Below are 22,624 nucleotides of genomic sequence, written 5' to 3'. Positions count from 1 at the left end.
GCCTCATAGCCGTGTGCTTCAGCCCAGTTCGAACTCTGTCTCTCCTACTGTGTTCTCGGCCTTGACCTAGGCATTGACTTTTAAAGGCTCTTTAAATGGGTCTTTAAAACCATTGAATACTCTGCATTTAACCGTGGAACGTGAGGTCTAAAGATCAGTAATATAATTTTGTAGTCCGGTGTTACAAGGAAATTTACATGAAGGACGAACGTCACCCAGGTCAGGAAATGAGAGCAGATGTTTGGCACGCTCAGACTCATAGTCCAAGAGTCTATAAAAGGTGAGTTTGCAGAGTCTTCAGGCAGGCATGTCTCCTAGTAGACTTACTACTCCGGCTACAGTGAAACTACTTAGTGATGCTACGACGTAATAAATTTCGGTATCATCCAGTAATTTCTTACAGTGCCAACTGGGCTTCCGCCTGTGTAAACCACATGGCAGCATATTGCTGCCAAACCTCCAGCAGTCGCAAATCGACTTTTTGTCAGTCGACATGTCGTTGCGTAATTCTGAAACCATCCAAGAGCGTCGGGGTCACCAATATAGGATTTTGTGAATAAAACATGCAACAGTTGTTTCACGTGCTAAATAAAAGTCTTAGCCTTTTATTCCCATTTATCAACAAACCACTTTACATTAACTTCATTAAGTCAGCTACGGTCTCTTAAAGTGAACACAAACTCAATAACAATGTTTGTGAATTATGTAAACATTTTCTATCATGAACAATGTGTTACTGTCACCCATTACTTTACCCAACACTCCATTTCCAAATAGTGAAGGAGTTGCATTCAGGAACACAATCGCCAATTTCCCCTTACAAGCCAAACACCATTCCAACTCGAACTATTAACTTCCTTTTACAACGCAAAAATGCCAACCTGCCATCACTATCGACATAGTTTCTCCAAAAGAAATCACATCACCTTTTCAAGCACAATGGGGGGGGGGGGGGGAGAAAGAGGAGACACCTATTACCTTCAAACAAGAAAATTTAGAGTGAAACATAAGCTACAAAATATTTTTAGTGCAAGTGATAAAATATTCCTCAACTTAATCAAGCTGAATGCACTAAACAGAAACAAACAGCATAACACAATATGGTCATTATAATCTACATCATCCATATAAAGATCAAGTTGAATTAGTTTCACCTACCTAACTTCCCCAGTGTGATTATGTTTCCTATAAACATGCAAATTATTCAAATGCGTGCTTCATTTTAAACACCTTTTCTTCAATTCAAGAATTCAAAGGTTGAATTCATAACATGATTTTAACATTAGCCTATTCAGAAGCTTCAAGAAAAATCTGATATTAAGAGTGTCAAATTTCTCTAATGGGCAGTTACCTTGCATATCCGTACCTTCAATCCTTCTGCATTGTGATCATAATTAATTGGATTAGGATGATCTTACGCCAAAATTAAATGTCTGAACTAGTTTACAACACTAAACATTGTATATAGAAGTCTACAGTAAGGAATAATATCACTTAAAGAGAATAAAAGGCAGCTTCTTCACCCTATTACACGTACTCCGTGGGCGGGGGGGGGGGGAGGAAATATTACTGTAATGAAAAAAGCAAAGAAATAGAATGGAAAACTGTTGTAGTTACATTCACCGATCAAGAACCATTCATCCAATTGTTCCTTGCACTTATCCTTAGCTATCATATGAGATAGTCCAATAATTTGAGTGAAAGAAGCTATAGTGCCACTTCCTCGGACTAGTTTCCACGAGAAGTCGAAAGCTTATTTTCAGCCACCTCCTACCGACCAACAACCCCTCCCCCAAATGGAGAACACACAAACGCGTTTACCGGCTGTGCGACCGCCATACTGAATCGTGAAATCTCCAAGTTAGTTTATCAATCCCCTTTTAAGGAGTTAATTGATCACTTGTTAACCATTCTGCTCCAACCAGAAGGCTTTTTGGGAAGAGCGACGCAACTCTCAAACTCCCCTGATGACGACAAGTCGTCAGAGCTTTATTTCTTTTTTTTGTGTGTGTGATTTACTTGAAGGAAATCTCGGTCCAAAAGTAAAAAGTTTATCAGAAAATGAGATTGTAAACAATTAGTTTGAGTATACGCCTAAAGGACTGCCTGTTTAAATCTGTTTTTAATATTATAGTTGCAATAACTTTCTCGATGATAATAAGTACTTTCAAAGTTTCTTTTAGTCATTTAAAATCATTTTTGTCAGATAAAGTCAAGACAAAATACTGGAGTATCAAGAGATCTTTTTTTTACACAAAGATTTTAAAATGCCCAGGGCATCAATGCTATTTATGAATTGTTTGTTTTTAAATGCAAATTTTGGTTTAATCGCACCCCCGGATGCTAAGAACATTGATTTAACTTAAATGGTGTGATTAGTGTGTACATTCATGGCGGTGTTCATGCCGACCGCCAATAGGGATAGGAGTATTATTATGTTCCTGCCGATACCCGCGGCAAATAATGGAAAACCGCAGGATTTTTTCTCCCTTACACAAGCAGCTGCAAGTGTATATCATTTCTACTAAATCATTCAGTTTATGTCTGGATATCTACAGCAGGTAAATTCCCTTCACCTCCCCTCGTTCGACCCAACCATTCGGAGGCGCGCACGCATGTACACGCTGTGAGTTAAAGGGGTTGTCAATCACTTGGAGGTGGTTTAACTTTTACCGTTTGTACAAAACCAGAAATGCCGGAAGAACTCATCCAGTAAAGTATCATCTGTGAAAAGAAAAAAAAAACAGTTGATGTTTAGGATCAGTGACTCTTCCTTAGAACTGGGAAATTCGTAATGTGAAATAATGAGGATTGACAAGTCCCTGGATTTCTTCTAGTTTATGTTGGGCCTCGCCCTGGCGGTGGAGACCTTACCTGTAAAACTACTAAATGCTATAAACTTCTATAACTCTATCAAAGGCACATAACAGTAGTCCTCATATTGCTCAGAGATTAGATTTGAGGTTGAAACAGGTAGTACTGTACCTATAAAAAGTATTCACCCCCTTGGAAGTTTTTGTGCTTTATTGTTTTACAACATTGAATCACTGTGGATCTAATATGTTTTTTTTTGATACTGATCAACAGAAAAAGACTCTTTCATGTCAAAGTGAAAACGGAACTCTACAAAGTGATCTATATTAATTACAAACATAAAACACAAGATAATTGATTGCGTAAGTATTCACCCCCTTTAAGTCAGTACTTAATAGATGCACTTTTGGCAGCAATTACAGCCTTCAGTCTGTGTGGATAGGTCTCTATCAGCTTTGCACATCTGCAATTTTTCCCCATTCTCCTTTATAAAACTGCTCAGCTCTGTCAGATTTCATGGGGATTGTGAGTGAATGACCCTTTTCAAGTCCAGCCAAAAATTCTCAATTGTATTGAGGTCTGGACTGTAACGTGGCCACTTCAGGACATTAACTTTGTTGTTGTTAAGCCATTCCTGTGTAGATTTGGCTTTATGTTTGGGGTTATTGTCTTGCCAGAAAGCAAATCTTCTTTCAAGTTGCAGTTCTCTTGCAGACTGCATCAGGATTTCCTCCAGGATTTCTCTGAATTTTGCTGCATTCATTTTGCCCTCTACCTTCACAAGACTTCCAGGGCCTGCTGCAATGAAGCTTCATGGTAGCGATGGTGTGTTTTTTGTTAATATTTAGTCAAAATCTCAATTTTAGTTTCGTTAGACCATAGAACCTTCTTCCAACCGACTTCAGAATCTGCCAGCAACACATACATAATGCTGGAGGAACTCAGCAGTCCAAGCAGCATCTATGGAAAAAAGTACATTTGACAATTCGGGCCAAAACCCTTCGGCATGCTCAGATTTCCAGCATCTGCAGATTTTCTCTTCTTCAGTATCTTCCACATGCTTCTGGCAAACTCCAGCAGAGATTTCATGTGAGTTTTTTCAACAGTGGCTTTCTGTTTGCCGCTCTCCTATAAAGCTGTGACTGATGAAGCACCCAAGCAACAGTTGTTGTATGTGCAGTCTCTCCCATCTCAGCCACTGAAGCTTGTAACTTCTCCAGAGTTGTCAAAGGTCCCTTGATCCCCTTCTTGCATGGTTACTCAGTTTTTGAGGATGGCTTGCTCTAAGCAGATATGCAGCTGTGCCACATACTTTCCATTTCTTGATGATTGACTTAATTTTACTCCAAGGGATATTAAGTGACTTGGAAGTTTTCTGGGATCCATCTGCTGACTTGTGCTTTGCAATAACTTTTTCGCGGAGTTGCTTGGAGTGCTCTTTTGTCTTCATGGTATATTTTTTACCAGAATACTGACTCCTCAGCAGTTAGACCATCCAGATACAGGTGTATTTTTACTACAATCAATTGAAACATCTTAACTGCACGCAGGTCTTCAAAATCAGATCTCTATTTAAATAATTATGACTTCTAAAACCAATTGGCTGCACCAGTGATGATTTGGTGTGTCATATTAAAGGGTGAATACTTATGCAATCAATTATTTTGTGTTTTAAGTCCACTGTGATTAAATGTTGTAAAATAATAAAACATGAAAACTTTCAAGGGGGGTAAATACCTTTTATAGGCACTGTATCTTTCAATAAAAAGGTTCTATAAAAGCACAGAGGTTTCATGTATCTGATATTTTGGTGGAAGAAAACTATGGCTAAATGTGTATTTCTGTTGGGATTCCTATGCCTCTTGTTTTTTTTGAACCAAGCAACTTGCTCTGTGTGCTGCCAGCTCATTCTCCTAGACATAGTATTCTGTAAGGAAAATGTTCCCATGTCTGCCAGCAATTGGTTTGTGCAAAAGCAATTCAAAGTACTCCAGCAGCTGCTGGATCATAGCTCATAGACTTTAGTAACTGCAAAGATCTGCGGAAAGTATTTATTAAATTGCATCAACAGTTAATGGAAAACAAATAGAATTGCAGATGGTGGAATCGGAAGCAAAAGCAGAGATGTTGAAAGAATTCACCCTGTCAAACAGCATCACTGGAGGAAGAAACCAGTTAACATTTCATAAACACAAAATACTCCTGCAGATGCATTTCAGCTCTGAAACTTCCTCAGAACTGTGAGGGAAATGCAGGAGTTATGGTTTTCAAAGCAAAATTGGAGATCAAGTGAGGTGTAAAACAATAGCATAATTGGAGAGAGGTTAATGTGTATCCAGGGATAAACATGAATGCAGACGTTTCAAAGAAACAGGGTGAGAAAGAGACAGAAGCACAACAATGGGAAAGGAGAGCAGTTTACTGAAGTTGGAATATTTAAAGTTCATTTCAAAGGCCTGCAAAGTGCCTTGGGAGAAGATAATTTTATTTTGTTTTGGAGATACAGCACAGTAACAGGCTCTTCCAGCTCAGTGAGCTAGTGCTACACAGTTACATCCATGTGACCAATTAATCTACTAACCCGTGCATTTTTGGAATGTGGGCCGCACCGTGGCAGTGAAGATATCTTTAGACAGGCAGGTCAGAATGGAAGTAGGATTCAGGTTTAAGATTGAATATTTATTACTTATTTATTATAATTATTATTTTGTTTTTTTTGCTTTTTTGTATTTAAACAATTTGTTGTCTTTTGCACATTGCTGTTTGTCCGTTTTTATTTGTGTGCAGTGATTTCTTGATTCTATTGCATTTCTTAGCATTTACTGTAAATGCCTGCAAGAAAATGAATCTCGTAATAATATATAGTGACATAAGCTGTATGTACATTGATAATAAATTTGAACTTTGAGGGGTATTTCATTGGCTTTTCACTTAGCTCTGGAACAACTAGACAATGAAGATACATACATCATAATGCTCCTCACTGACTACAGCTCAGGATTCAAAAGTATCATCCCCTCAAAACTCATCACTAAGTTCACAAGACAAGACAAAGGAGCAGAAGTAGGCCATTCGGCCCATCGAGTCTGCTCCGCAACTCCCCCATGAGCTAAACTATTCACCCATCTAGTTCCAATTTCTGGCTTTTTCCCCATATCCCTTGATACCCCGACTAATTAGATACCTGTCAATCTCCTCCTTAAACACCCTCAATGATCAGGCCTCCACAGCTGTATGTGGCAACGAATTCCACAAATCCACGACCCTCTGGCTAAAAAAAATTCTCCTCATCTCTGTTTTAACTGGGTACCCTCTAATTCTAAGACTATTTCCTCTTGTCCCGGACTCACCCACCAAGGGAAACAACCTTTCCACATCTACTTTGTCCAACCCTTTCAACGTTCGAAATGTTTCTATGAGATCCCCTCTCATTCTTCTATACTCTAACGAGTACAGTCCAAGAGCTGACAAACGCTCCTCATATGTTAGCCCCTGCATTCCAGGAATCATCCTCGTAAATCTTCCCTGAACTCTCTCCAACATCAGTACATCCTTTCTAAGATAGGGGGCCCAAAACTGCACACGGTATTCCAAATGAGGTCTCACTAATGCCCCATAGAGCCTTATCAACACCTCCTTACTCTTATACACTATTCCTCTTGAAATGAATGCCAACATAGCATTCGCTTTCCTTACCGCCAATCCAACTAGGTGGTTAATCTTTAGGGTATCCTGCACGAGGACCCCTAAGTCCCTTTGCACTTCCGATTTTTGAATTTTCTCCCCATCTAAATAATAATCTGCCTGATTATTTCTTCTTCTGAAATGTACAACTGTACATTTGTCAACGTTATATCTCATCTGCCATTTCTTTGCCCACTCTCCCAAACTGACTAAGTCTCTCTGCAACCTTTCCGTTTCTTCAACATTTCCTGCTCCTCCACCTATCTTGGTGTCATCCGCAAACTTAGCCACAAAACCATTTAATCCATAATCCAAATCATCGACATACATCGTAAAAAGAAGCGGCCCCAACACCGACCCCTGTGGAACACCACTAGTAACTGGCAACCAATCAGAATAGGATCCCTTTATTCCCACCCTTTGCTTTCTGCCTATCAGCCAATGCTCCACCCATTTCAATATCTTTCCTATAATTCCATGGGCTCTCATCTGGTTAAGCAGCCTCATATGCAGCACCTTATCGAAGGCCTTTTGAAAATCCAAATACACAACATCCACAGCCTCTCTCTTGTCAACCTTATTGGAGATTATCTCAAAAAATTCCAATAGGTTGGTGAGGCAGGATCTTCCCTTCATGAAACCATGCTGTCTTCGGCCTATCTTGTCATGCACCTCGAGGTATTTCATAACCTCGTCCTTGAGGATTGACTCCAATATCTTTCCAACTACCGATGTCAGATTAATAGGTCTGTAATTTTCTTTTTGCTGCCTCCTTCCTTTCTTAAATAGTGGAGTTCTGAGTTCCTGGGCCTCAGTACCTCCCTATGAAATTGGATCCTCAATTTCCTCACTGGTAGACTCCAGTTGGTACGGATTAGCAACAACACCTCCCGCACACTCACTCTCAGATCAGGTGCACCATAGGACTGGGTGCATTACTTTGATTGTCTTCTAAGTGCTCTGCCATAATGTCTTTGAGAATAGCTACAACTGTTTATCCCCAAGAAAGTTGTTAAGCTAACTGGCTTGTAGGTTCAAGATGTTGATATTTTTTGGATGAAGGGATTACTTGTGTTATTTTTCCATTTGATAGAATCCTCTACATTTCCCTAAATTCACTCCTCCTTCCCAATTTCAGATTATACAGCTGTTTTGGGATATCACTTGGGTCCTCTATAGTGAAGGTTCTTGCTTTAATTCATCCGCCAATTCCTTGTTTTCCATTATTGATTCCCCAGTCTCAAAAACAGTGGAATAAATATACTCTAACTTTCACACACAATTTAATCTTTTGCCATCCTAGCTATCTACATAATTTTTTTTTACGAAAATTTTTTCTTTAAGTTTCATCTTTTTTAAGTACAGATGGTGGATTCCCTACTTTGAAGGGCTTATTCTTGTTGGTGAGCTTTCTTGGCTGTGACATCTGCGTGATTGGACCAGGACAGAAGATTGATGATATTCGCTCCTGGGAACTTGAAGCTGTCAACCCACTCAACCTCCATACGGCTGATGTAGACAGCAGCATGAACACCAACCTTCCTGAAGTCAATGAACAGTGGAGGGTGTCTGGAAGGCTGGAATTACTGCCATGATTAGCCTCTCATAGCTCTTCATGATGGTAGATACCACAGCCACTGGGTGATAGTCACTTAGGAGTACTATTTTGTTCTGTTCACCCTGTAATAGGAAAGATGTGGTTAAACTAAAAAGAGGACAGAAAGAGTTATGAGGATGTTGCCAGGGCTAGAGGACCTGAGTTATATGAAGAGATTGACCAGGCTGTATCTGTGTTCCTTGGAATATAGGGGAATGAAGGCAACTTCATAAAAATGTGTAAAATTATGAGAGGCATAGATAAGATGGATTATAACAGTCTTTTCCCAGAGCAGGGGAGACCAAGAAAAGGATACCTAGATTGAGGATCAAATGGGACATAAGGGGCACCTTTTTCACACAGAAGGTGTAGAATATATGGAACAAACTACCAGATGAAGTGGCTAAAGCAGGTACAATAGTATAATTCAAGAAACACTTGGATGGGTACATGGAAGGATAAGGGATATTAGGATGAATGCATGAAATTGGGACTAATTGGGTGGAACCATTGTTGTCATGGACTCACTGGGCTGACGGGCCTGTATCCATGTTGTATTGCGCTATGACTCTGTGTGGGTGAATAGTCTGTCAGGAAATAAGTGTGGCAATGGGACTAATGGAATTGCTTTGAGAAACAGCTCAATTGCTTTGAGATACATTTCTGGTGGATTCTGCATGCCTGCAGCTCTCATCCTCCCAGGTTATTGATTTGAGAACCACTGTCAGAATTACCTCAACGAGAACTGTTGTATATTTTTCTGATGGCACACATTGTAGCCAGTGGAGGAAAAAATGAATGCTTGGTGTTGTCAGTCTAGTACAGGGGTCGGCAACCTTTTTGCCTCTGTAGGCTGGATTGCGTATTAATGAGTGGACGGTAGGCCAGAAAAATGCCATAAAAAACTTGAAATATGTGAATTATCCACTTAAATACATTTAGTTATGTTTTGCCTCAAATTAATGAATAACGCATGCTAGAAAATCATTTGTGCTTAACGTTGCCTACCCCTGGTCTAGTACGTCACTTTGTCCCGGACAGTGATGAGCTTCTTGGGTGTTGTGGGAACTGCATCTGGGAAAGTGCCTTTATGGAAAGGCTATAACATTTCTGGGGACTGCCAGGCACTGATTTGCCCTTGTAGCCACAATACTTGCGTGGCTTGTCTAGTTCAAGATGTTAATGCTGGGTCACTTGGGCAGTGGTAATCTATTGGATAGCATGGGTATGTTGTTAGACTTCCTCCTGTTGGAGATTATCAATGCCTTGCATTCGTGTGATGGGAGTCAGCCCATGCATGGATGTTGTTTAGGTCTTTAGCAAGCTGGATCACTTTATTTTCGAGGAACTAGAATGCCTGGAGTTTTGCAGATTCTGCAATTAGAAAATTCAGGCCAAAGGTGTCTACGTGGAAGTTATAGGCAGGCTGTCCGCAAGATGAACAGAACATTAAATTAGCCTCAGGAAGCCAGATGTCCTTGAGGAGAAGGTTGGACATCAAGCCTATAGGGTGAGTGTACAATTGATGTTAAGTAGAAAACATCATATAAGTCATTTCTTTTGTAATGAAAGTGAACATAATTGCAAAAATTATTACCTGCTGTTATACAGTAGTACTTTTATGGTGTGGACTCAGAGAGGATACAACATGGAAGATGGGTTCTTCAGCCCAACTTATCCATGCCAACCAAGTTGGCTAACTGAACTACTCCCATTTGTTTGCATTTGGCCTCAGTCCCTCCAAATCTTTCACATTGATACTCCCGTCCAAATGTATTGTTTTAAATATCATAATTGTACCACTCTCCACCACGTGCTCAGAAACTCATTCCATATGCATAACATCTTCTCCATTAAAGTCCCTTTTACATCTTCTCATCTCACCTTAAACCTATACCCTCTAATTTTGGTCTCCCCTTTCCTGGGGGGAAGACTATCAGTATTCGCCTTATCTATACCTCTCATGATTTTATAAACTTCTATAAGGTCACCCTTCAATTTCCAATACTCCAGGATGAAAAGTCCTAGCTTATCCAGCCACTTTTTGTAACTTAATCCCTCCAGTCCCGGTAACATTGTTGTAATTTTTTTTGTACTTTTCCAGTTCAATAATGTCCTTTCAATAAACAGACTTAACAGAACAATATACGGTACTTCAAATTAGCCTTACCAATGTTTTGTATAGCTGTGACACGGTGTTCCAACTCCTGTACTCAGTATCCTGACCAATGAAGGCAAGCAGACAAATGCCGCCTTCTCCACCCTGTCTACCTGTGTCTGCACTTTTGAGAAACTATGTGTCTGTACGCATGGGTCTCTCTGTTCCACAACACTCCCCAAGGCCATATAGTTTAGAGTGTAAGTCCTAACTTAGTGTGCATTGTCACAATGCAAGCAACATCTCAAATGCTTATCTGAATTAAGTGCCTACTACCATTGCTTGGCCTTCTTGCCCAGTTGATCATAATCTTATTGTAATCTTGGATAACTTTATTCACTGTCTATTATATAACCAACTGATTGGAGTTCATGACCAGCACATTCCTGTGAGAACAAAAGATACATCTCTTGACATTCAGTGGCATCACCATCACTGAATCCCCCTACTAGCAACATCCTGAGCGTTATTATTGACAGGAAACTGAACTGGTTTAGCCATATAAACATTGTGGCTACCAGAGCAGGTCAAAGGCTAGGAATCCTGCTGTATGTAACTCACCTCCTGGCTCCCCAAAGCCTGTCCACCATCCACAAGGCTCAGGTCAGGAGTGTAATGGACTACTCGCCACTCCATCAACACTCGAGAAGCTTGACACCATCCAGTACAAGCCAGCCCACTTGATTGGTACCCCTTACACAAGCTCCAATCCCTCCACCATCGACAAACATTTGCAACAGTGTGTACTATCTACAAGATGCACTGTAACAACACACCAAAGTTCCTAAGGTAGCACCTTCCAAACCCATAATCACTACCATCAAGAAGGACGAGAACAGCAGATACTTGGGAACACTGCTACTTGGAAATCCCTTTCCAAGTCACTAACTATCCTAATTGGAAACATATCACCATTCTTTCATTGTCACTGGGTCAAAATCATGGAATTCCCTCCCTAATGGCACTGTGGGTGTACCTACACCTCCTGGCCTGCAGCAGTTCAAGAAGGTAGCTCATCACCACCTTCTGAAGGGCAACTAGTGATGATCAATAAATGCTGGCTTAGCTGGCGACGCTCACATCCCGTAAATGAGTAAATAAAAATAAGGATAGCAAGGTTTGTGTACCTCGATGACAATATATATTTGTAAGTTTAGTCAAAACGACAAAGAATGCATATGAAATTTTTAGGAAGCTGAGTTCATACAAGGTCCTTGGGAAAAAAAAAGAAGCAGAAAAGAACTTAAGCCAAAAATTAGGAGGACTAAAAGGGGTAACAGCAAGTAGGATTAAGCAGAATCCCAAGGCATTGTATATCTGTATTAAGAGTAAAAGGGTATCTAAGGAAAGGGTATGTAAAGCCAAGGACAAGGAAGGAAATTTACAGTATATGTGAAGCTAGAGGGAGTGCATGGAATCTTTAATGAGTATTTCAAATTAGTATTTGCGCAGGAGAAGGACATGGTGAAATGAGGAAGGGGGTATGTTCATACGGTAGAGTATTTTGCAGATCTTCAGTGCTTTAAAAAAAAGCATTAAGCTGGATAATTCTGTAGGGCTTAATGGAATCTATTCCAAAATACTGTGGGAAGCAAAGGAAAGGATTGCTGGAGCCTTGACAAAGATCTTTTCATCCTCTTTAGCCACAGGGGAAGTGCCAGAAGACTGGCAAATAGCCAGTGATGTCACTTTGTTTTAAAAGAGCAACAGAGACAAACCAGGTAATTTTAGGCCTATCAGCTTTACATCAGTAGTAGGGAAATGATTGTGGCAGGTTCTTAAGGACAGGAAAATAATGAACTTATTAGGGATGGTCAGTTTTGCTTTTGTGGGATGTGTCCTGCCTCACAGATTTGTTTGACTTTTTGAGGAAGTCACGAAAAGGAGGGTAAGGCAGTGGGTGTTCTTTTCAGGGAATTTAGTAAACATTTGACAAGGGTCCCTCATGGTATGTCGATCCACTGTGAGTTGTAAACCGGATCCAGATTTGGCTTGGTCAAAGAAGGAAGAGGGGTGTTTTCTGACTGGAGGTTTAAGACCATTGGTGTTCAATGAGAACCAGTGCTAGGACCTCTGTTATTTGGAACATACAGCATATTCACAGCTTAGATGAAAACATAGGTGACTTGATTATTAAAATTGTTGGAGTTGTGGATGGCAAAGAAGGTTGTTAAAGAATGCAGCAGAACATAGATCAGTTGGAAATTTGGACAGAGAAATGGTAAATGAATTTTAAGGACCATCATTAAGGACTCTCACCATCTTCTCATGACTATCTTCAGGGAGGAGGTACATGAGCCTGAAGACTCACACTGAACGTTTTAGAAACAGCTTCTTTCCCTCTGCCATCAGATTTCTGAATGGTCCATGAACACGCGATCACTATTTGTCTTCTGCGCTATCTATTTATTTATCATTGTCATTTAAACTCAGTGGCCACCTTACTAGGTACCTCCTATAATTTGTGTCCTTCTGCTGCTGTGGCCTATCCACTTTAAGGTTTGATGTGTTGTATTATCAGAAATGCTCTTCTCTGCACACCCTGTTGTAACATGTGGTTATTTGAGTTACTGTCACCTTCCCATCAGCTTAAACGTTCTAGCCATGCTCCTCTGACCTCTTGAAGCACCTTCAATACTCCAAAAGACTGAAGTTGGGTAAAATACTGAAAGGCTTTTATTCGCTGTACAACACGACCTCCATGGTGAGTGTCTGCCCCCGGACTGAGGGGGAGGGGCAAGGTGGAATCACCTTTATTCAGGAATCTGGGAGGAGCCACAGGGGCAGTCAGCAGAGGGTCGTGTCCAGACAGTTAACCCAGTTACAACATATATATGGTTTACCACACCTCTCTCAGTAACAAGGTATTTTTGCCCACAAATCTGTCACTTACTGGATTTTGTTTTGTTTCTTGCACCATTCTTTGTTAACTCTTAAAGACTGTTGCATGTGAAAATCCCAAAAGATCAGTTGTTTCTGATATACCCAAACCACCTCATCTGGCACCCAAAATCATTCCACAGTCAAAGTTACTTAGATCACAATTCTTCCCCATTCTAATGTTTGATCTAAACAACAACTGAACCTTTTGACTGTGTCTACATGCCTTCATGCATTGAGGTGTTGCCGCATGATTGGCTGACTAGATTGTGTTCGTCCATCGTCAACGTCAATGAGGACCTCGACACCATTATGATGGTGTTGAGACTAGCGCATGATTTGGATGTAAGTGAGGGAGAGTTGTGCAGTGTCAGCCTCATTCTCTCTTCCCAATTCCCATCTGGATCCAGTGGCAAGACAGAGTTGAGGCGACTGGAGATGGAACTAGGCGCAGTGGATGACCAGGACGTCTTCTGTGTCTTGTCCTGCTCTACACATTCCACGACGCTTGCAGCGACCGCCTTCTTGACCGTTGGACCTTCCATTGGTCTCGTCCGCTCAATTTGCCGAAGTCTGTCTTCACATGCAGGGATAGACAACTCCCTATCTCACTGAGGGTTTGAGACCCATCGGCTACCCTCACCTGGTTTAGCCGGCTTGTCGAAGCCGTTGCCTGGGGTGTGGCTCCTGTCACATGCAAACAGCTACGGGGAGCCACAGGTGAGAGCTGAGTGCCAGGTGGGGACCAAAGGTGGACTAACCACCTTGAAAAGGATGCAACATGTTCCCCCACCAAAGGTGCTACCTCTTCCTGACACCCCATACACCTGCTGACTAGATATTTGCACTAATAAGCAGGTGTACAGGTGTACCTAACAAAGTAGCCACTGAATGTATAGTAATTTGTTATACCTGTGTGGTGCTGCTACAACTAAACAACAAATTTCACAACTGGTATCAGTGACAATAAACTCGATGCTGTTTCTGATTCTGATTTAGACAATGGTGATGTGATGCATTTCAGGAGATCAAATGCAAGAGGAAAAGATACTGTATTTGGCAAGAATCTCAGAAGCTTTGATGTGCAGAGGGAAATTGAAATGCGAGTCCATAGTTCCCTGAAAGTGGCAACACAGGTAGATCATCATAATCACTATGTGCTGTGTTGTATGACATGGACGATCATGGTCTTCTATCTGCTGACCATGATTTTTCTTGGCAAATGTTTCTACAGAGGTAGTTTGCCATTGCCTTCTTCTGGGCAGTGTCTTTACGAGATGGGTGACCCCAGCTATTACCAATACTCTTCAGAGATTGTCTACCTGGCATCAGTTGTCACATAATCAGAAACTGTGAGATGCACCAGCTGCTCATATGACCATCCTCCACTTGCTCCCATGGCTTCGCATGACCTTGATCGAGAGGCCAAGCAGGTGCAACATCTTGGCCAAGGGTGACCTGTAGGCTAGTGGAGGTAAGGAGCATCTTACATCTCCTTTGGTTGACCCCACCACCCTACATGTAGTCGATGATGATGGCTAGTTCTTCATTTGCGATGATCAGGAGGGAATATGTCTATCGCTGTAGGACTTTTCTTCCCACCAGGTTTAAGGTGAGGATCGGTGCACATGGACCGATTCCACTCTTTAGGCCGGGTTCTTCCACAGTGGTACAGTGAGCTGCAACGACTATGGTGACCACAAGGCTGTAGGTTGAGTATCGGTGTTTTTCCTCTCCTAGACAGGCTGCCTAGCTAGGCTAACAAGTTCTATCTATCTGGGTTTGGAATGAGAGCCGTCCTTTTCAGAGGCTGACTGCCAACCAAGGCTGATAAGCCCAGCCTGCCTGCCCAGTTGTACCACTGGACACTCGGTTGTGCCATGACATAGCAAACTCAGTAAGATCAGGAACTCCAAGTGAAGGCATTGCTATGGACACAGTAGTTTAGGAGAGACCATATGCGAGTGATCTCTTGCAGGCCAAACCGAACAGTGGTCCTGCGGCGATCACTACACCTGTAAGGGAGAGGCCATGGAAAACACTGCACCTTTCTTAAGTGAGCAGGGTGTCCAGCTCAAGACTCGAGGCCTAGATAGGGTGGTAAAAAGGACATGCCTTTATAGGTGGGAGCTTTGAGTATGAAATTTGGGAAGTCATATTGCAGCTGTATAAGACCTTCCTTAAGCCACATTGGGAGTATTGTATGCAGTTCTCTAGAATGTTGGGGGCTGAGGGGTGAGATGCTAAAAATATATAAATTTACAAGAAACATGGATAAGGTAGATTGCCGGATTCTTTTTCCCAGGGTGCAAATGTCATGTATAGGAGTACATAATTTTAAGGTGAGAGGAGGGAAGTTTAAAGGAAATTTGCCAGGCAGATTTTACCCCTCAGAGTGGTAGGTGCTAAGGAAGGTGAGAGAAGTCCATGTGATAGCAGGGATTAAGGGGCATTTAGGCAGCTAGGCAAGGAAAAGAAGCATGTTGATAACGTGCAGGCAGAAGGGATCAATTTAGATTGGCATCATGGCGGGTCAAAATGCCTGTTCCTGCGCTGTGGTGATTTTCATAAACTATGTAATTTACCAATAAGTTGCAAGCATTTGTTCGGAAAATAAATAAGGCATTAAAGTTCCCTAACTTCCATAGGTCCAATGTAGAGTCTTTCTCCACAAATGCTGCCCGACCTGCTGATTATTTTCTGCATGTTATTTTCTTACTTTCCATGGGCGTTTAATCTTAAAGTATGAGCGTGTTCTTTATGTCACCCAAGCATTGTTGTCATAATGCTTTCTAGAACTAGCTCCGTTAACCAATCGATGTTTCGCAGAATTCTTTACTTGTGTGCGAAATGTCGTTGTCGGGGTGGAGAGAGGAACGTTTTCAAATATGTTTTAAAAAAGAAAACTGATGTTTGCTCGGCTTCACCGTTACACCGCAATCCCGTTCGACACCTTGGGAAAAAAATTGAATTCGTGGTAACGGCAAAGACGCGAGATCTTCGGTAAAAATTATGTATCCCCTCTTAGGGGAATTACATTCCTCGAAAGGGGAGGATGTGTGAGTGAGTGTCCGTATGTGGTTACATGGCACTTTGATGAAATCACAGGCGCTTTCCGAAGAGCGATAGATACGGAGAGGACGGGAGCTTTGAGGGAGCAGTCTTCAGACAGCACCACAGGAGCAGTAGGCTGACAGGTCAGTTTATCGGTGGCATCATCGCGGCGGAGCAGGATGATCTCTCTCCTCGTTTAATCTGAAAGCACCCCCATCTTCATGGTGTTTTGATAAAATCTGTCCCAATCCATTATTATCCAGTTTAACAAAGGTCAGTATGTTTGTAAAAATATGACTGTCGATGCCTATTACCTTCTATGTTTAGGGGTGATTAAATCAGATTTAGTTGATGTTTATTCTGCAGTGCTCCACTGATCGAGGACCAAAATGGATGTTTTTATGAAAGGATTGTCCAAAGCGAAGGAAGGAGTGGCTGCTGCGGCTGAAAAAACCAAGCAGGGAGTAGCAGAGGCAGCAGAGAAAACTAAAGAGGGGGTTCTTTACGTCGGTATGTACAGACTGGGCACTGTCAATTTTAAACCAGCCCCTGAGTTTAGTAAGGCAATATCTTCACAACGAAACCTTCCTTTCGACAGTACTGTAACTGATAAGTGACATCTATAGTTGGGATATGTATGATATACTAAAGCGTGTTTAATGAATACTCCAAATTCAAATTAATAGGAGCAGTTGCAAAAAAAAAACAAAAACGTTTATATTTATTCTCGAGAGAATATTGTATTCTTCCAAAGCTGCTCTCGTTATTTGCTGCAGTCTGATTCAGTCTCAAAGGTCTTATTTATGCTGAGCAGATGGACCAGCCATATGGCACTCTCTATAACCCTGCAAAATATATCCTTTTTCCAAGGATATATTCTGTATACATCCATGTATATATTTCTATATATACATCCAACACATTCATTTCAGTGTCACTGCCTATAAAGCTAACAATATCACGGAGGCATGTAGCAATAAATATTAATGAATAAAATAATCTGAGAAAACTGATGGTTTCACAAAAACTCATAAAAGTAATGATATTTATATTCAATCTTTTCTCAGGGTCTAAAACCAAAGAAGGTGTTTCAAGTGTTGTTTCAGGTAAATTCAGCAAAATTTTGATGAATTTTATCAATTTTCATAGAAGAGTTAAAATGTATAGTAATCCAGAAGTTAAATTTTTGAACCAGCATCGAAAGCATAATGCTTCCTATCCTCTACATCAAGGATTGTAGATTAGCTTTAGTTCTACCTTAGGAAGGTTGTTAATGTCGATAATGTGATTAATCCATCAATGTGACGTAGAGTAATGCCAATAATTTTTATAGTTCAACAGAGCGTGTGTAAAAATAATCTCCTGCCAGCAGCATGGCTTATTTACGATGTACCTGTAGCTGAATAACTTGTTCTCCTGTACATTGTTAACAATGATTATTGTGCTGCAAACAGTGAAGTTAAATGCATGACTGAATTTCACTGCAATCAGGCAAAGCATTCCACTAAAAGATTGTCTTCCAGATAAATGTGCTGGTGATTTAGTTTTTGCAAAAAAGTGAAATTAATAACAAGTCGAAGCATGATACACTCACGTGTGATTTTTAACATATGATATCTTAATATATTCGTGAAGTATTATCCACTACCTTTTAAAATATGTTAAAGTCTTGACTTTATAAAGTATATGAAGTAATATAGCTAGTTTCAATTGACTTTTGTTGAAATAACACAGCAGTTTATAGACTCATTTGAATTTGACTAATACCAGACTGATGAAAAATCAATTAATAAGTTTAGATTGCATTTACATTGTACATATCATTCTGTGTTCATATTATTGTAGAAATAAGAGATATGAACAATATTTTCTCAGTGTTTGCTCAACCAGATCAGGAAGCATAGGTCAAATTACGTGTATAATTATGTGGAAGAGGGAATAGATACATTTGTTGAACACATGCTGAATCAAGGATAAAATTAAAGATACCAGTACAAGATTTGGAATGTTTCCAGTACATTTCATTGTTAATTTATGATTTTGAGATGCCTACACAATGTCTGGAGACCATAGTTAAAAAACATCTTTCATATTCACAAGTATCGAGCCCCTTAACTGCCCAGGTTTTTGTTTCTACCACTTTAATGCAGTACTAGATTAGATTAGACTCTGCAACTTTGCTTTTCCAAAGTGCTTAACATAAAGGTATAGCTGCAAACTAAAATGACTATACAAGTTAACAGCATGCTTTTAATGAGGGAAAAGATTCCAAATTGCTAATTTCTTTATTTTATTTCTCAGCTGAACATTTTGAATGGTGCATAAATCTTTGGGAGTTAAATTGGTTGGGACTGGATTGGTTGGGATTGGTTGGGACCTAGGGTCCAAATAGAATTTTTACTGCCTGCTCGTTATTATAGTTTCTGCTATAGTACACAAAGCTAATTACATTTTTGAATGACTTTGTAGTTCATCATGTGTCTTAGTGCTGCGTTTGAAATGCACAAAACAGAGTTGATATAAGCCTGATTTGTACTTTTTAAAGACAAAATAAATTATGGTTGGTATTATTGGTGTTAGTCATTCCAGAGATCTTCACAGTGTATACCAGAATGTGTGTAGCTAGAATGAGCACTCACATTTTCAGATGTAGTAACAAATTTTTGGTAGGTGAGGAAGAAATGGCGACTGATCCTCTAACCATAGTGGACCTGTATTCCTTCAAGGCAGATAGAGCAGCAGTGGTAAAATTGTAGTACTGGGGTCATGTGGGTAGAGCAGCTCCTAGCACATGAATGTGGTGAGACAAAATATGCAATGATCACCCAAGCATGGTCAAGATCATTGAACAAATCTTCAAATGCCATATCTCCCCAAAGGAACCACTAGCCTTGCTCAATGCACATGGCCTTATCATTCACTACCAATAACCTCTATCATCCAGGGGCCTAAATTTCATTTAGTACATTATTTCCTCATGTGCTGCACCACTATTCCAGCATTATTTGCAAATCTCACACCTTCTTAAGGCTGATTTATACTTCTGCGTCAAATCGATGCCGTAGGTACGGCGTAGCCACGAACAGTACACAGAGCCTACGCGGATCCCTACGCCGTAGCCTGACACACACCTCTCCCAAATTGTAACTACGCGTCGCGGCAACGCAGACCACAACAATTGTGATTGGTCCGCCTGCTAGCATCGCATTTCCTCCTACGCTGCAATAGCTTCCCATTGGGCAACCGAAGGGCAGGGAAGGAACTCTGGCTGCAATGCTTTCCATAAAGCTTTACAGATTTCTGAAATTATGGACACATTTCGCTTTTGCGAAAAAGACGCTTGCTTTAAACTTGTTTACCCTGAGAAAGACTACCATGACCATGAAGCCTTGCACGGGCAGATGTGTGCGCATGCGCAATGTGCCTGAATTGCAGAGCGACGCAGACACACCAACGCACAAGTATATATGCTCACAATGCACGTTCACAGGCAATTCACAGGCAATTTTTGTGTGTTGCTTGAAATTCCAGCATCTGCAGATTTCCTCGTGTTTGCATTTTTATATTAACACATTTCCCTCTTTTATTTAAGGGAAGGCACCTTTCAATGAGCAGAATCAAAAATAGACAGAACCTGCTACTTTGATCTACCTGAAGGAGAGAATCCAGATCATAATTAGAGCTGTCAATAAAATGTCCATAGCTAAAACTGACACTGACACATTATACCTAATCTTTCCCGCTGTTCACTTCTTGATGATCTCAAACTCTCCAATGATTAACAAGTGGTGCACTCAGCAACTTCATCTCAGTACTACCCATTCGGTTAACCAGGAAGTCAAACCAGGGCAATCATTGACTTATACCAAGACAAGAAAGTGAGTGCACTCCAACACGAGATCTAAAACTTGTCAGTAGTTCAGATACAAACTCATCATAGAATTACCATTGAGATTAGCTTAGGAGTAGACAACATCATATAGTGAGTCACTGTACACAAATAGCCTACAGATAGTGTATTTTGTACAATAATAAAGGCTTCAATTCTTCATTAGGCATGGCCATACACAGGTAAAAACAGTGGGCAAACAATCTTCTGAAGCAAGCTAATGAGTTTCCATAATGAAATGCTTGATGCATTGGTAAGCTTGGTCAAAAGTATGTATGTAATATCCTTGACAAACTTGTAAAGGGCTTTGTATTAAGATTGGAGCCCTTCTTTCTTCTTGTGAAAGTGACAGAAACTCCATTTCAAAGCCAGCACACCCAGTCACTATGTATGGCTGGATGACTGGTATTTCAGCTTCCCATTAAACAGAAGCAGAAGTCATCCATTACAAGACCCCAAGACATAGGAGCAGAATTGGGCCTTTCAGTTCATTGAGTCTGCTCTGCCATTCCATCATGGCAGAGTTATTATCCCTCTCAACCCCACTCTCCTGCCTTTTCTCCATAACCCTTGACACCTGGACTAATCAAGAACCTATCAATGGCCATTTTAAATATAGTCAATGATTTAGCCTCTACAGCCATCTGCAGCAATGAATTCCATAGACTCACTACCCTCTAGGTAATGAAGTTCCTCCTCATCTCTCTTATAAATGGATATCCCTCTGTTCTGAGGCTCGCCCTCTAGTCTTGGACTTCCCTACTATAGGAAACAACATTTCTGGATCCATTCTATTTTTCAATATTCGATATATTTCAATGAGATTTCCCCCCTCATTCTTCTAAACTCCATCAAATGCTCCTCATAGGTTAACCCTTTCTTTCCTGGAATCATTCTCATGAACCTCTCTGGACCTTCTCCAATGCAAGCACATAAACTGCTCACAGTACTCCAGGTATGGTCTGACTAATGCTTTATAAAGCAATACACCTTTGCTCTTATATTCTAGTCCTCTCCAAATGAATGCTAACATTGCATTTGCCTTCCTTACTGTCAACTCAACCTGCAAGTTATCCTTTAGAGAATCCTGCACAAGGATTCTCAAGTCCCTTTGCATCTGTTATTTTTTTAGTTTTTTCCCATTTAGAAAATAGTCCATGCCTTTATTCCTTCTACTAAAGTGCATTACCATACACTTTCATATGCTATATTCCATCTACCACTTCTTTGTGCATTCCCCCATTCTGTCTAAGTCCTTCTGCAGACTCCCTGATTCCTCAACACAACCTGCCCCTCCACCTATCTTCATATTGTCCGCAAACTTGACTACAAAGATATCCATTCCAAGATCCAAATCATTAACATATTATCGAAATTTTGTAGTAGAAACTCAGATATTAACCATGCAAGCTCAGACTGCTCTCATGTCAGGTTTTCTTGCAACCATGCAAGCTCAAACTGGTACTGTCATGGCCCTAGATGCAAGTGTTTAAAAGATTTTGCAGAATTCACAGCTCTTCTGCTGTCTGTTCTTGAGAATTGCTGAGATTTTCCTTGGGAAATTGACAGTGAGTCTGTGGAGCATGAATCTGTTGGTCCCTGCAGGACAGCAGTATTCATGATTTCACTACTGTCTCTCTAATGACTGCTGTTTCTCATCGACCAGCCAGTTTGGATACCGCTGTTTGTGATGAGAGGTGCAATATCTCACTGAGCCTACTGGATATTCTCTGTACTGAAAGTCCGCAGTCTTCCCAGCTGCAGTCTGCAGACATGCTGTAGCCATTGGTAGAGCACAAGGTCAAGGGAAGATGCAGGAGGCACAAACCCGGACAAAGTACACAGTGATTAATTAAAGTTTCTATACAGTAGATTTGTTTCTGGATGGATGTCTAAATATAGTTTGAAAAGTTGACAGCATTAGCTTTTATTCTGTCAGTGTTCTCAAGCAAACACTGCTGTTCAGCAACAAAGAAAACACAAGATGAAAACTGAATGCATGGTATAATCAGTTGTTCTCTGATTGCTCAGCCAGAATGAACTCCTATATGTTGCCTCTTTTTTTTTTATTCCTGTGTCTTTTTCTTCTCTTCCCATTTTACTTGTAAACCTGTGATTGTCGGGAAAAGTTGAGCTTATTTGATTGCCCAGTATTGTGCAAACTGATTAGGAGTCCTACGAAATGCAGATAATAGATGACTCCTGCTCTGTTTAAAGGGAGGCTGAAATATTGTCATCCAACCATGTATTGTTTTTGGGTGTACTAGCTACTCTGTGTATCACAAGGCTTCTTCATGATGGTTCAATGAGCACTAGCATCATTTGAGGATGCCAACAGTCTGTTTGATTAGGTTGCAGCTGGTTGGTTCTTGTGAAGGCACTTTGTGCTCTTATGCTTTGATTTCAGTCTGGACAGTGAAAGGATATCCATTGTTGTGACTGGCATAGTGGCTGAAAGACAAAGGTGCAACAGTAAAATCAATGTAAAATCTGGCAATTGTGATGTTATATTTTTTATTTAGAGATACGGTACAGAACAGGTGCTTCT

The 22,624-nt window shown here is 40.6% G+C and overlaps 2 protein-coding genes across 2 annotated transcripts in view; one reads left to right on the top strand and one right to left on the bottom strand.

Annotated features, from left to right (window-relative positions):
- LOC140200824 (eukaryotic translation initiation factor 4E-like) overlaps positions 1-1,850 on the bottom strand; it is a 28,331-nt gene extending 26,481 nt beyond the window's left edge. Inside the window, exon 1 of the mRNA XM_072264447.1 lies at positions 1,822-1,850. Within this exon, the coding sequence (XP_072120548.1) occupies positions 1,822-1,839 (18 nt within the window). The 5' untranslated portion in view covers positions 1,840-1,850. The remainder of the gene's footprint in view (positions 1-1,821) is intronic.
- Positions 1,851-16,576: 14,726 nt separating this feature from the next.
- The window catches only part of sncb (synuclein, beta), a 100,779-nt gene continuing 94,731 nt past the window's right edge, over positions 16,577-22,624 (top strand). Inside the window, exons 1-2 of the mRNA XM_072264605.1 lie at positions 16,577-16,697; positions 17,255-17,293. Coding sequence (XP_072120706.1) covers positions 16,577-16,697; positions 17,255-17,293 — 160 coding nt within the window. The remainder of the gene's footprint in view (positions 16,698-17,254; positions 17,294-22,624) is intronic.

This window comes from Mobula birostris, chromosome 7 (genome assembly GCF_030028105.1).
Source record: "Mobula birostris isolate sMobBir1 chromosome 7, sMobBir1.hap1, whole genome shotgun sequence".
Taxonomy (NCBI): domain Eukaryota; kingdom Metazoa; phylum Chordata; class Chondrichthyes; order Myliobatiformes; family Myliobatidae; genus Mobula; species Mobula birostris.
This window is presented reverse-complemented; position numbering and strand designations above follow the sequence as displayed.